Raw genomic sequence first — 16,302 nt, forward strand, 5'->3', positions numbered from 1 at the left:
ATGATAAGATAAACTGTTTCTAATTATAAAATTTTAACTCTTACAAATTATATATGAACATATATTTAGGCTTTTAAATGCATTAAATATCTATAATTATAGAATAAGTTGTTTCACAATTACCTTTAAAAATTAAATTAATTGATAATTTATATTTACATATGTATTTTTATCATTTTATTTGTTGTAAAAAATAATTTCATTTTTTTTAACAATTTCAAGGAGTAATATAATTTATGGTTTATAATTTTAGAGACTGTTTTACTATTGTATTATTTTTAAGAGTTATGATAGGTTAACAAAATGTTTTTGACAAAGTTTTGACAAACTTTCTTTTTCTGGTAAAATAATATTATTTTATTATTTTATTTTAATTAAAGATAAAATTTTAATCTACTTTAATTCTAATTTTAGAATCTTTGTTAAGTTTGTCAAAATTTTTGTTGTCAAAAGATAATTTTCCTATTTTTAAAGACTAGTTTGTGTAAATATTACAATCTTATGGTTTTATATTACATCTCGCGTTAACACATGAAATTTTGACTCAAAATAAATTTAATATTTTAAGAAAAATAAAAAAATAATAAATATAACACTAAATCTATGTAATTAAGTAAATAAAGACAATATTCTATGTGAAGGAATAATAAAATATTCGTTATTACTAATATTTCAAGTTGCTAGAGTAATACGATAATCAATGGTTATATTAACATTTTTGTGACTATGCTTTTAATGAACCACTCTATATAAATATAGATATAAGAATTAAAACTAGAACTAAACTCCATAAAAATGTTTTATTTTTTTCAATTAATTTATTTTATCATTAAAACGAACTATTTTTATTTATTTTGTCATTCATGCAATTACATATTAAGTTTTGAGGTTAAAGGATATCTCAAAGTTTTTCATTTAATTTCAAATAAAATTGTTCATGCTATTAGTTGTGTGTATTTTGGTTAAGGGAATATGAGAATTTTAAGTGAATTGTTTTCATACGTTCATAAGTTTCAATTATTTAAAAATCATTTTCAGAGATACATTTTCAATGTTATTCACATCAATTCATCTTACAGAAAAAATAAAAAATAAAACAATTCCTTTTCATGGAAATAAGTCCTTACAAAATACCTAAGAATTAACTCTAATAAACTTATACATACATATATATATATATATATATATATATATATATTATATTTATTGCAGTATTCATTCAGCTGCAGAACTTATAATGTCAAATCTCACTGTTGAAAAAACAGTAACAGTATCAATAAATTTGAGGTAATAGCAACATTGGAGAAAGAACAGAAGCTCTAAATACGTTTTGACAGTAAAGCAATAAAATCTGAGACTTTCCATTAAAAAAATAATATAAAATACTAATTTGAACATCAAATTATTTTCTTTTTCCTTTCACATGACATGAAAATAACAAAGAAATTGTGAATTTAAAAATAATATGACTTACAAAAAATAAAATTTGGTTTCATTTAGAACACATATTAAGCTAGACCAAGGGCCTCCTTTCATCATTTTCCCCTTCAGAATTTGGCAGATTCCCCAACTCTTGATCACCACTGGATTTTGCTCTGAGATCCCTTGGAGAAGAATTTAAGTCCCTCTTGTTGCTGCTGAATTTGCTATCAGGCAACATCTTCAGTGTGATTCCCATAGCTATGAGTAAAAGTCCACTCCCATGTTGTTCTGTTAATGGTTTTGTGAATATCAAGTATGACAGTAGCAATGTCACTGCCTTTCTTGCTGTTGTTATCTGCAACAACATTCAATGAGCTAAAGTTGAATTTTTCTAACACCCCATATGCTGTTTTTTGTTTTTATATATCTATGACAACACTGAATGATTGAATCAAGTTAAAGGGTGAGTGAGAATCAACATTGTTTTCATTTTCATCTCATTTGTGACTAGTAAAGTAACAGACTCTCTTAACACTTTAACACTTTACTTTATTTCCATAACACTCTGTCTTATTAGTTGATACTCATGCAATGATAAACTAAACAACAATTTTCCAATCAGCTGAATGAATGAAAGTCCTGATAATCTGGCATTGGAACTCACATATTTAGTGAAGGCTCACATGACTTTCACCTAATACTATTAATAGTGTTGCTAAAAACTATCCCTATGTCAGAACAACTTTCAATTCAAGTTAAGTTTTTCAATACAAAAGGATCAAATGTTTGGTCATTGAATAACATTTAAGAGTGAGAAGGAATGGAGCATGGTGTGTTTGTTTTTTCACATGGGGGTAATTAATGTTAGGCGCTGTAAAATGGTCCAAGAAAACTGACATGATAATAAAGGAAGTAAAATCATGTGAAAGCAATTTACCATGGCTGTGGTGGCAGCACCAAAGATGGCAATGAGGGAGAGGACAGATACTTGACCTATAAATGTGGCCATTGCTTCAAAGATCAAAACTCCATACACATAGGGATGCTGCAAGGACAAGAAAAAGTGATTCTGTTTAGAAAAACAAAAGCATAACATGTTAGTAGAATGGAAAAAAAGGCAGTGTTTATTCCAAAATTACCTGTGAACATGAAGTCCATGCTTTGAATAATTCTCCTGTGAAAAGCATGGGTGGGATTAAGAAAGGCAAACCCACTACTGTTGAACAAAAGAGCATCTCCATCTGTGTTTACAATGAAAAAAGTACAAGAAATTTAAAAGGGTACTATAATATGTATTTATGGTTCCTATGAGGCTTAAACTATTACACCAGAATAAGTACTGATAACTAGTTATAATATATGGTTAAAATATATCTATGTTGTTCAACACTAGTTTATGTAAAAAGTCATAGTGTGAACAAGCACCTTAAAAGGCAAAAAGAAGGGATAGAAAGAGAAGAAAATCACCTGTGTGGTCTCAGGGTTCATAGTGAATATTGCTTCCTGAAGATTTCCCAGGAAAGAGTCCATGACCAATGCTCCAGAAATCATAACAACACCAATGACACTGAAATTTGGTGATGTCTGTGCATCTGCTAGAGTGAACAGGATCAAGCCAACTACAAGAAGTATTGCAGATACATATTCATGTAATGGATATTTCCTTCTCAGACCAGGAATGAAGGCACCCATAATCATCACTGGCAGAACCTATAACACAAAAACTGGTTCAGTTACATTTCAATGTTTAATGCTCAGTTTAGCTACAACATGGTGACACAGTTTTAGGGGCAAAAAACCAAGATTTGGGATCATTGAGGGTAAAACCTCATTTAAGGTGTTTTAACTATAGCTGATACAAAGATGTTTCCTTCAAAAATGAGTAAAGTAAGGATATGATAGAATTTCTTTTCAGGGGCCTTTGGCACTTACCTTTGTGGATTTGAACATGATTTGTGCAGGATAGTTAAGAAAAGCTAAGGAACCCTTTGTTAGGCCATGAGAACCCATAAGCACAGCTGAGAGCTTCACATAAGTTTTCCATGGATTCACCATTTGCTTGCTTGTGAAGCCTTGAAGGTAAATCAGACACAGGTACACAAACCCTTGAACAAATGTGAAATACCAACCATAGCTAAAACAAGTAAAAACAAACCACCAACTTCACTGTTAGACCCCATTCAAAGCTGCAAAACAGTAATAAATAGAATAGTACCAAGGTAAATCATTCACCTAAAATGGAGCCTATTATACACATATTCCTGCAAAATAAAGCAAATGAGAGAAAACTTTATTAAAACATGATTATTCTCATTCCAATAACTAAAGAAAAGAAACAAAACTGAAGCCAAAAGTCCCAACAGAACATCCAGAGAGAACAACAAAAGCCAGACAAATCTTGGCACTTTCGAGAAAACATTTTCCTTGAAAAATAATCTTTAGGCTAGCAATTGTGAAAGAAAAGAAAGATAAAAAAAAAAAGGAAGAAATGTACAAAATCAAAGAAAACCAAATCCGTTTTACCACTAAAAAAACTCTGTTTTTTTTTTTTTCTTTTTCTTTCTCCTCTTACTCAGCCATTGTATTCTGCAATCCAGTTGCAGAAACTTTGAACCAAAAACATCGAACTCAAGAATTCAAGAAAAGCGAGAGAACAGAGCAGAGCAGATATATGATCCATCTTGGTATCTAATCTACCTCACAGATGCCGTTAACAAGATATCCAAAGAAGAAGCCCGATGAACAAATAAGGAATTGCTGCCATCTTGGTCGGTCAGAGAGTGAAATTCCAAACAAACTACGAGCCTGCTCCTCGTTCTTCATCTGTTCTCTGTCCACTCTTCAACAACCTCCACACCCAGAATCCAATTCACCAAAAAGACAACACCTTTGGAACTCAAACCATCAACCAGCCTAGAAATCTTGCTCTTGCATGTCGACTTCGCCAACCCCAAAAAAAAAAAAAGAATTTTGATCACAAAAAAAAAAACTTGAAACTTATCTGATCAGTGACCAGTCTCTGCAAGCAAATTGCAGGGGGTCACCACTTTGTGCATGTAAGATTGAAAGAGAGAAAGTAAAAAGAGAGAGAAATTGAAAGAGTAGCAGTGTGTGTAAATGTGATCATTCATACACATAATCTCAGCTGTCTCCTATGTACCACTATATGTTCATGTAATGTTGATTCCAAGCAAAGGTGGAAGGAATTGAATAAATAAGAAAAGAAAGAGAAAGATTCAATATTTTTTCAATTTTCAAGGGACGCTCTTCATTTCATGGGGAAGGACTTAGGAGTATTAAATTGTGGCACAAGGAGAAGACCAGCTTGGGGTTAAGGGCAGTTTTGTCATGTGGGCTACATGCATATATCCCTTACTTCATGCTCCTTGTTCTTATTATAATCACAATGTTGTCTTATTATTATTATTATTATTATAGTCCTAAAAATATAGAGCACATAGGGTAGGTCCTACATGGGAATGATTTTGGAGGGGACCTTTCTTTAGTTTTGCTTTAACTTCACAAGTGTAAGTTCCCAATAACCAATGTAACTTCTGGTTATTGGCCATTTTGGAGTTCCACTCATTCACATACACCAAATTAGGAATGATTAGAAAACCATTTTTATGTATTTTATTATGATTTTTCAATGATTAATTCCTTTATCAGAAAATTTATTTAGGAAATATACATCATGTCAATGAATTTGATTCATTGTAATCAGCCATGAAAAAAATATGTTTTAATTCTCTACATTATCTGTATACTTTTTTATAATCGTGTCCATGAATCTGGTTTTTGAATTCTTCAAAAAACATGTTTTGGTTTTTACAATTGGGAAAGATTTAATTTACATGTTTTTGAAAAGATTGTCGTCCTCGGTTGAGAATTATGAAGAGAAAAAACTATTGGAAATGATGAGGAAGCATATCTATAGTAATTTGCGTAATGTGTTTTTCCACGTAAAAAAGGACTCTTAAAATTTTAATTAATGTCCCAAGACGTTGGTTTTCCATTTTTTTTTAAATATGAAAATGAAATAAGGATATAAACATTTTGTCCATATTTAATTAAAATAAAAAGATTAAAAACACATATTTTCTTTTTAGCGCAGTGTAACTGATTAGGTAGATATTTAACAAAATTGAACTATATTTTGCTTATATATAAAGGAATAACAATATAGCTTATTATTAAATGTTTCTATATAATCGTTTTCTTAATAATAAATTTTACATTAAAAACTATCAGTTAAACGTACGTCTTTTGGAGGGTTATTTAAATACGTTAATTTCATCGAGGAATTTTACTTGATAATTAAAGTTGTACCATAAAACACGTTTAGTAATGTCCATATTTTTCGGCAAAGGTAGGATGATTTACGTTAACTTTAAGATACATAATTTTATATTATTAATTCCTTAAAATTTATTTTTGACGTAAGCTTGAAAGTAATTATTACATAAATTAGAAATTAGTGACGAGTAAACCACCAATGATTGAAATTATAACTTTTTTTCGATAGGTCACTACAACTAATAAAATGGTATAATATTATTAAAACTGTACATATTATTGATCAATTTCATTCATATTGTTATAGATAATCATAATTCTCTCGTAAATACAAAATTAGTAAAATAATCCTTAAAATTATAATAATATGATAAATTAGTCTAATTATAAAAACTTTTATGCTTAACCATTTATAACTCACCAATCAAATATAAGAATACATGAAAAAAATAAAATTTCAACCAAACATTTATGGACAGAGATTAATTTGTTTTCTTATTACAATTTTAACAAAAGTGTTTGTGAGTTAGGTTATATAGAAATTAGATAAACTTATTATCCAACCCACTAACAAAATATTGAATTGGATTAGGTTTATTTTCTGCATTTTTTTTATAAAACTTAATTCGATCTAACCTATTATAGGATTAAATTGGGTTGAGTCAATATTTTGAAAAACCTGTTTATGTGATAGTTGTAGAGGTACAAATGTCACTACCATTTCCAATATGGGAACTATCATTCTTACAAGTATTATTGATATTGGAATTATCATTACTACAAGTACTACAACTATCATTAACACTACCTCTATGGCTTTCAGTGTCATTGTCACTATCACTTACACTATCATTGTCACTATCACTACTACTACCACTATTATTAACATTATTGTATTTAGGGGTGGCAAAAACAGGTCCATCCAGCCCATTTTGGCTTGGCCCGTTTGTAGCCCGTAAAAAAATGGGTCGGACCGGGTTGGTCCGTCAAACAGAAACGTGCCAACAATCACAGCCTATCCCGTATTAGACGGGCTAACGGACCGGGTCGGGTTGGCCCGTGCACTTTTTTTCTTTTTTTTTAATTTTTAAAATTTTTTTATGTTTAGATATTAATTATTATTAAAGGCATATTTAATCAAATAAAATATTTTAAAAAATTTAATTGATTAGTTAATGTTTTTAATTAAAATAATTATTAAATTTACATATTAAATTATTCAATTATAATTAATAATTGAAACTTAATTTATATGTGTTAATGATTTAAATTATAATACTATTATATATTTACATATTTAAAAAATTTATAATAAAAATTTAATCTTTTTAATTACTTTTATTTTATTTTATTTTTTAAAACAGGTCAACGGGTCAGGACGGGTTGGCCCGTACTTTGGTCTGTCAAGTTGATAGGCTGGATGGGACGGGCCAAAACGGTTGACGAGTTGACATCTTCAACCCAGCTCATCCCTTTTAACACGGGCTGACGGACCTTTTAACACGGGCTGACGGACCAGCCTGTTGGACCCAGCCCGTTTTGCCACCCCTAGTTGTATTGTTGTCACACCAATTTTTTACTTTAGCCCAGTGAACTAGCCTACGTGTATACAATTGTTGCCTAAATATAGAAAATGTCACAAATATATTAATGTCTTATGGTGGAGGGTAAGTGATCAAGTCATAATCAAATCATGGTAATTTGGTTTCTACAATCTTAACTATTAGTTATAGCTTTTGGCTTAGTGGTAAATATTCAATACAACAATTGGTATCAAAATCAAGGTCAAGATTTTTGTTTTCTTCTAAGACAATGGTTTTCAAAACTTTTGTGACCTTAAAAAAAATGTTATCTTTTAGCAATGGTCACAACTGCATATTCTACAGCTGAAAAATCGTGGTAAAATCGTTGCCTAAACTTAAGGCCATTGTTTTCTTATTTTAGGCAACATTTTTAAGTTATTGTTTAAACTAAAATCTTATGTAGTGTATGACTAGTTCAACTATCATTATTATTATTATTACTACCACTGTCACTACTACTACTATTGTTATTATTATTATTACAGTCGATGTTACTACTACTACTACTACTACGTCATACCATTACCACTGTCATTGTCATTATTATGATTACTACTATTATTATTATTATTCTTATTATTAACCGTATAACTACCTCTGTTACTAGGGATGTCAACTTGATTCATTTTTTTGCCAGCAAAAAATTTTGTAACTTGATTCAACTCATTCCAGATTTGTGAGTTAGTGAGTTAATTCACTTAAGATTTTGTTCTTCCAATTTATTTATATATTTTTTACAATACAATTAAAGTATATTAACTTAATTAATTTTTTTGTAATAGTAATCAAAATATTCACATATTTTATCAAATATTATTATAAAGATAAAACTTAAAAAAGAGTCAACATAAATCATTTAACAAACAAATAAATTAAACGTTCAAACTATTTAAATATTATTCAAAATTAGTTTATTATTTAAAAATATAAAATTATTAAAATTATAATAAAAAAGTTATAAAAAAACTAAGAAATAATTATTGTTGGTGAATTAATTCACCTTTAATTCGACTCAAATCCATTTAATCTAGAAATTAAGAAATGGGTTCGATTTAAGTTACATTCTAAAAAAACATATTTTTTCATCTCTAACTACTACTTTATTAACACCTCTACTAGCAACTATTAGCAATATTATGGCTATTAGTATCATTGTCACTATGACTACTGCTCTACTATTATTTATATAAATGTAATATTATTTACGACAATTTAGATTTTCTCTAAACAAATATCGGATCGAAAATTAAATGTTTTGCGATGTTTCTTTGTCTTCAAATGACCAGTGAATAATTCAAATCAATCTATAACATAAATAAAATTAAGAAAAGAACGGCGCGTGACACTCATTTGGACCATTTTATTATAAATTTATAAGTACGGACTATATTGGAAAAATTGGTAGATGTAGAATTCCATTTTTTTTTGTTGGGAGGAACCTTTGGAAAAAGCTATGAAGTTTAGAAAAATTGTTTTAGTTAGCATATGTTGGTGGTAGGTAAGGATTAGACTGAATAAAAGTTAATTAAGCTTTATAAAGACAAATGGCTTTCCAAACTTTTTTTGTTCTTCTGCTTTTGAAGTCAAACAAAATTATGGATTATAAATTATAATTTATGTTATGCAATTAATTAATTATTGTTGATTGAAAAGGTCGTTTTGTTCGTTAATCAGTCACGACTCAGGCTCGTTGACATGGATGGAGTACAGTTGTATTTTTCTTAATTTACAGAAGACGATAATAAATATAAATAACTAGTTTAAACAACAGAAAAGCATAACTAAATTTTAAATTAGTTAACCTTAGATTAACGTTAATGTAATGTTCGTGGATATCATATGTCGATTCGTAGTATTTTTTTTTCTTCCATAAATTTACTTCTTATAATAGTTAATACGTTCGAAAGAGTTCAAGACTGTTTTATTTACACAAAAAGATCATTAATTTGAAAATTGAATCATACTACTTGATTTATAAGATGACATAAACCCATATTGAACATAAAAACACTTTCATGCAACCAGAGAAGGTTGCATACTCTCACTGAACATATATTTGAAACTCAAATAAAAGAAAAAAAGTTGACTTATTCAAATAAAAAAATTAATTGAAGGTTTTCATAACACTCGTTAAAACATTTTTAAAGTTAACGTATTATCACAGTACAAATTTCATAATCTAATTTTGTTTAAAGTTCATATCTAATAACACATTTTTAATTCATAAAGGTTCATATACACATAATGTCATGTTTCTGAATTTTGCTTCAGATCGGATTTTGTAGTCCAATCTGTTATTAATATTATATATTTATAAGTATGATTATATATTTGATTGTATTATTTATTTTAATATATTATTTTCATATGTTTCTTTATTTCATTATAGGGATATTGTGAATTAACTTCTACGTAATAACATTGGTCAGATAACATAAAATGAATAGAGTTGGCAGTATAACCGACACAAATAGAATTGTTAAATTGATTTTACCTTGAAGTTAAAATAAAAGATATAATAAAATTAAATACATGGAATTTAATTTTAAAGTTCACATAATATTAATTAGTTTAATTTATTTTTAATAATTATTAAAAGTTAATATTCATATAAATATAATGGGCTTTAATTTTAATTAATATTTATATTTATGAATATTTATTTAACCCACATTAATTTAATTTATTTTTATTATTTACTTAATTTATTGTTAATTTATTCGATATTAATGAAATCTATTTTTAGTATTTATTATATTTAGTGTTATTTTAATCCATACTAATCTTACTTCTTTTAATATTTATATCTATTTAAATTAATATCAATTAATTTGATACCAATCTTATGTATTTTTAAAGTCAACTTTTAACTAATATACTGTCTTGTAATATTTACTTGTATTAGATAATAATATATTAATCTTATAATTTTTTTAATTATTATACTCACAGTAAATTCTTATTTTTATAAGATACTCAATTACAATCACAAAAAAAGTGTAAAAAAAATGTTATTTTTTTAATATGGAACTAAGATACAAAATTATCTTAAAAGTCTAACCATTTTCACCTATTTTTTACAGATAAAATTATATATGTATATCCACTTTACTACCATTTACTTTTACCACACTCCCATTTTCACATGACTACGATATTATTAGAATATCTTAAATGACTACAATATTGTTTCACCCATTCATATATATATATATATATATATATATATATATATATATATATATATATATATAAAGATACTATACTCAAAACCTGAAAAGTTTCAGTGTATCCATTTCCTTACATATCTAATAAATTTAGTTTAATTAAGTTAAGGAAAGGTATTTGAGAAACAAGTTATAAGGTTTTTAAAATATTTAAAACATTATTCACATGATCAATTATCCATATTTTAATCACACATGAATGGATTTCTTTGAATTCTGGGTCTACCAGCAGTACTTTAAATATTTTATACCGACGTACTTTTGCAATTAATTATGAACTTCGAAATTTGAATTGAGAATTTCATTATCAATTTTAACTGACCCTACATGTGATTTACTAGTATATTAAACGCGAAAACTTACAATAATTCAACTTTTTTGACACGTTGCACAAAAAAAAAGTTGTGAAAGTAGAAGAAGCACAGAAGACTCGTGGATAAGTGATTGTGACCATAAAGCTTCATATTTTCTAAATGCGTTTTTTTTTTTGCCATAATTACACAATACCATGCATGGAGTTTTAATAAATAAAAAAAGTATGCATGAAATGAAATCATGGGTGGTGTTCCGTTTCAGTCACGTCCTCGATTGGTGCAATATCCCTAAATCCAAAAAAGAAAAACAATAGATCACGAGATATGGTTGATTACTTACCAAAAAAATATGGAAGCACTTTATGCTAAAATTTATGCTATATATATGTATGTATATCTAAATATAAGTATTTAAGTGGAAGTTGATTTTCTTATAATTTTCCTCTTCTCAAACACTCAAACACTTAGGTAGCGATAAAAAGTTAAATCACTATACTTAAATGTGTCAACCATTATCTGCTACTAATATTTCCAATTGCTTTTGATGTGCTTTTTCTTTTCATTTTTTTTATTGTTGTAATAAAATTTTGTTAATTGTTTTTAAGCATGGTAGCTTTAAAAATCTGAATAAATAAAGTATTAAATATGTTTTTGTCCCTTAGCTTTCGGTGAAAATTGGAACTAGTCCATCTCCGAAACTTTGACCCAATTTAGTCTTTAAACTTTACAAATGTTTGGATTTAGTCATTTTAACACTAGTGCAGAATTCCTATTTTACCTCGCCTTATATGCCTCGGTTGGCCAGGAACCGAAGCATATAATGGCGCGGTGGCATTTTTGCAATTACAACCAAGTTTTAGGCCTCGGTTCTCCAAATACCCGAAGCCAAAGAGGGGTATAGGTCGCGGTTCGCTCAAAACCGGTGCCAAAGAGGTGTTTAGGCCTCGGTCCATCAAGACCCGAAGCCAAAAGGTGGCTGGAAGTCAGGGTATAGGCCTCGGTCCATCAGGACCCGAAGCCAAAAGGGGTCAATGGCTTCGGTTGTTCGAAGAACCGAAGCCATAGGGTTTATTTAGGGTTCAAAAATCGCGAACCCTCTTCTTCCTCCCCGCGCCAGCCTCTGCAACTCTATCTCTCTCTCTCTCTCTGCTGCCTCTCTCCGCTGCACCACACCTTCCGGCTAGTGCAACCACCACGCGACCTCCTCCTCCGGCCACCATCGCGCGCTCTCTCTCTCTCGCGCTCTCTCTCGCGCGCTGTCTCTCTCGCGTGCTCTCTCTCTCTCTGTTGCACCCACTGCCACCACACCCTCCGACCACTGTTGACCATCTTCGGCCACCTGCGACCACCTCTGGCCAGTGCGCGAGCCCCCTCCATTTCGCGTCTCTCCGTCGCTCTCTCTCTCTCGCGCGGTCTCTCTCGCAAGCACGCTCAGGACAAGCCTGCTTCATTTGCGAAAACCTTGACCCAATCTGATGCCAACAATGGCGGGGGGTTTTCTGTTCCGAGGTACTTTGATTGTTGTAGGAGACTCGATTGTGTTTTTGAGGGCAGAAAACGGGGATCTCTGTGTCGGGATTCGGCGAGCCAAGAAGGGGATTGGTGGGGGACTCGAGGGCTCGTCTGGCTGGAACCCTGCTGGAGGAAGCTGTCCCATATGGCCTCGGGTGCATCCAAAACCGAGGCCAAAAGGGTATCAAAAAAGCCCATATGGCCTCGGGTGTACCCAAAATCGAGGCCAAAGGGGACTCTATGGCTTCGGTTCTTAACCGAGGCAAAAAGTTATGACCTTTTGGCCTCGCCCCAATATGCTTCGATTCCCGAACCGGTGCAGAATAGTGAAAACAACCGCTGCCAAAGACCCTTTCTGCATTAGTGTAACAAGATTGTGTTAAGTTTATTTGACGTTTCAAACGTGTTTTAAAACAGTTTCTTATCTAACATTGAAGCGAAAATATATCAAACGGGATAAACAACTCAAATGCTCTTATGAAACGCGTTTAAAACGTTAACTAAACTTTAAAAACATTGGTTAAAAGGACTAAATCCAAACATCTCTAAGGTTGGAGGACTAAATTAGGCTAAAGTTTCGAAGAGGGAGTAAATCCAATTTTCAGTAAAAGTTAAGGATCAAAAACATATTTAACCCATAAATAAATACCACTAACTTATGTTTCTTCTTGTATATAAAATGAATATTTAGTAGTTTTTATGATAATGTAAACTTAAAATCAAATGTTTTTTTTTATTAATGAATTATAAAAAAACTAAAACATACAAACAAAAATAAACTCATTTTATTTATTTTAAAAACGGGTTATGGAGTCGGATGCGAGAAAAAGAATTTTTATTTATTGATTGGTTTGTTTTGGATTTAAAAAAAAAAAGTAATTTTTTTTCTGCGTTGTAAAGAAATTGTTTCAACTTAAATAATTTTCTTCTGATGTGCACTTAAATTTAATTAATTCTGACAATTAGTTTAAATAATAACAGTAGAAGGGAGTAAGTATGAGTATATAGAGTGGACCCTATTTATTTCAAAATTAAAAAGAAAAACCAATTACTGTAATTTTAATAAAAAGGTGTTTTAATAATATTTCTATGCCAGAAGCAAGTATAATAAATATAGTTCAAATATCTTAATTGCATTGAACGATTTAAAATTAATTTCATGAAAATCGAAATTATAACAGGTTACTCGATTTATATAATAAAAAGTAATTAAACTTAACCTAAAACCATTGGAGTGTTAATTAATTTTCAGGTATAACTAGTCAACACTATTACACTCAAGGAAAAATGCAACAAAAAAACACTTTAAATCAAATTTCATTACTAGATTGTTTGAAAAAGGAAGAAAATATACATAATACAAAGAAAAGGTTGAAAACTTAAATTAAAAAAAATGAAATATGGATGTAAATAGAAGCTGTTGAAACATGTAAAATGGTAGGAATCTAAAAATATTTGGAAGTTTTGGTGAATGAATATTACTAACGTTTGAATATAAATCCATTTTACACGTTATGTAAAGATGTTGACTTCTCGAGTTTGCCAACTTTGAGTCAACTCTCCAAAGCACATGCAAGTGCCTTAGGCTGTGGGATTCTAATTCTTCCTTAAATTAATGTGTTTGAAAAGTTTTCTTCTCTTCAACAAAAAGCTAAATGTGCATATTGGTCCTTGAAGATAATAAATTAATGTTTTATATTTCTTAAAAATCACTTATTTGAGTTTCATGTCCAATAACTTAATTAGGGTTTATGCTTTACTTATAGTCAATTATACTTTCACATGCCTTATTCTACAATTTGGTATGAGTTTTCTTTCTTCTTATGAAGTTGTTTTCTAATATGATTATAGTTGGAGGTGCTTAAAACACAATTTTAAATCCTAAATAAATGCTATTCTTTTGTTGAAGTATTGTGTATAAATATGGAAGAGAACGAAGACCAATTTATATAAACTTTTAAATGATATGTATTGAAAATAATTTTCAATGCGACTTCATGGTTTAGTCTCATGTTAATTAGTTATTTAGTGGTATAATTAAAATAAAGTATATAACTTTATTTTAGAACTGTAAAACTAAAATACAAGAAACTTGGACTAAAATTCAACTATAAATAATACACTTTTTATATTAATTTACATTATGTAATGCTTCACTTTTAAAGGTCCACGAAAATTCTTCCTGAAATTGTTCTCCATATAGTTGGAAGTTTCAAATGATTAACCATAATAGTGACGACTATTTGATAAAGATAATATATATCTTTTTTACTTTTATTTATACATTGAGAGATATATTATATATTTGATTTTCTTTTATTATTATAAAATATTTTGTATTATGTTTTATTAGGTTTTACTTTTCTTTTTATGATGGGACATTGTACTCTATATATTGATCAATATTCTAATAATTCAGCAAGCAATCTCTCTTTGAGTTATTTTCACCAAACACCTCTTGTGCATATTTTTTCTTTCCATGGCTTATACATATCTAACATGGTATCTGATTTAAATCGTCTTCTGCATTTTCTCCTTTCTTGTTGATTTCCTGCCATGGCGAAAATTTTCTCTTTGATTCTTCAACAAGAATGTGAATTTAAGTCTACCTTTTATTCTACTTCTCAAGACTCTATTGCCAATCTTGCCTTTCACGAGGGATATGGTAAACATTTTTGCGGTGGTTTATATGGAAATCGTGGACGAGGACGCTTTCATCCGTCTGGTGGTCGCAATTCCCAAATATTGTGACCACTGTCACCCCAAACCAATCACACCTCTGGTAACTGTTGGATTAAGCATGACCTGCCTCAAGGCTATCATCAAAACACCAAAGTCTATTCTTTCAAGCCCACTGCTAGTATGGTTGATACCGCCTCATATCCTTTCGATCTTTATGCCGGAAATGATGAAAAAGTTGAAGCTCAGTTTGGTTTCTCTAGAGAGTGTAAGACCCGGGAAAATTACATAAATAAATAAATATTTATTTAATAAATGCGAGGTCAGAAATACCTAAGTTAATTAATGTGGAGAAAAAAAAACAACGAATAGTATTAGCTCAAGTGGTTGAAAGTACTTGGCTATTATGAGGAGACTTGGGTTCGAGTGCTATGGATGCTATTAGTGTGTGAATTTATTTGTTTTATTATTTACTAATATGCGGGTCCATATGTAGTGATAATATAATAAGTATAGTAATTATCATGAAATATGAATTGGTTGAATGGTTGTGCATTGTACTTGGTAATTGGGAGGTTGTGGGTTTGAACATTGGCTAGAATAAAATTATAACATCTTATATTTTTGCCTTGGGGACGAATTTGAGTAGATGAAAAGCTGGGTCTAGGTTCTACGAATCTAGACATAGACAAGGAGATTAATGGGAGTTGATTAGCCATTAAAGACATAATTAATTTAGATTTAATTGTTTTAATTTAATCAAATTAGTCTCAAAATGATTCTTCTCACACAACTATAATTCATTAATGTACTACCAAATTCACAAGTTTTGTTTTTACCTTTTTTTCTTGGATTTATGGTGCTACTAACCATATTTGTCCTTTTAAATCTTTATTTCAAACCTCAAACCTATTCTTTCTATTTCTATACAATTATCCAACCAAAACTCTGTCATTGCTAACTTCTCGGGTACCATTATCTTGGACAATCTTATCCTTCATAACACCCTTTTTGTTCCTGAATTTTCTGTTCAACTCATTCTTATCCCTAAATTGCTTAATTCTACTATTTGTTTTTTCTCCGACAATACTTGTCTTATTGGGCAGCCCGATACCTTCCAAACGATTGACACTGTTAGGAAACATCAATGCTTATTTTATCTCTTAGATAGTTCTCAAGATAGACGTAACTTGAGTATATTTGACACAAATATTTCCTCACCACATTTTGCTCTCATTAGTAATGCTAGTCCTTGTAACTTGTGGCATA

The 16,302-nt window shown here is 29.8% G+C and overlaps 1 protein-coding gene across 1 annotated transcript; it reads right to left on the reverse strand.

The window, feature by feature from the left end:
* Positions 1 to 1,336: 1,336 nt before the first annotated feature.
* LOC114183190 (UDP-galactose/UDP-glucose transporter 2-like) lies at positions 1,337 to 4,765 on the reverse strand. Its single transcript, XM_028070117.1, has 7 exons — positions 4,120 to 4,765; positions 3,655 to 3,683; positions 3,355 to 3,556; positions 2,890 to 3,132; positions 2,562 to 2,663; positions 2,360 to 2,467; positions 1,337 to 1,777 (listed from the first exon to the last, which is right to left on the reverse strand). Exons 1-7 carry the CDS (start codon positions 4,243 to 4,245, stop codon positions 1,514 to 1,516), a joined length of 1,074 nt encoding a protein of 357 aa, XP_027925918.1. The 5' UTR covers positions 4,246 to 4,765; the 3' UTR covers positions 1,337 to 1,513.
* Positions 4,766 to 16,302: the final 11,537 nt, after the last annotated feature.

The sequence above is a fragment of the Vigna unguiculata genome, chromosome 5, assembly GCF_004118075.2.
Source record: "Vigna unguiculata cultivar IT97K-499-35 chromosome 5, ASM411807v1, whole genome shotgun sequence".
In the NCBI taxonomy this organism is placed as follows: domain Eukaryota; kingdom Viridiplantae; phylum Streptophyta; class Magnoliopsida; order Fabales; family Fabaceae; genus Vigna; species Vigna unguiculata.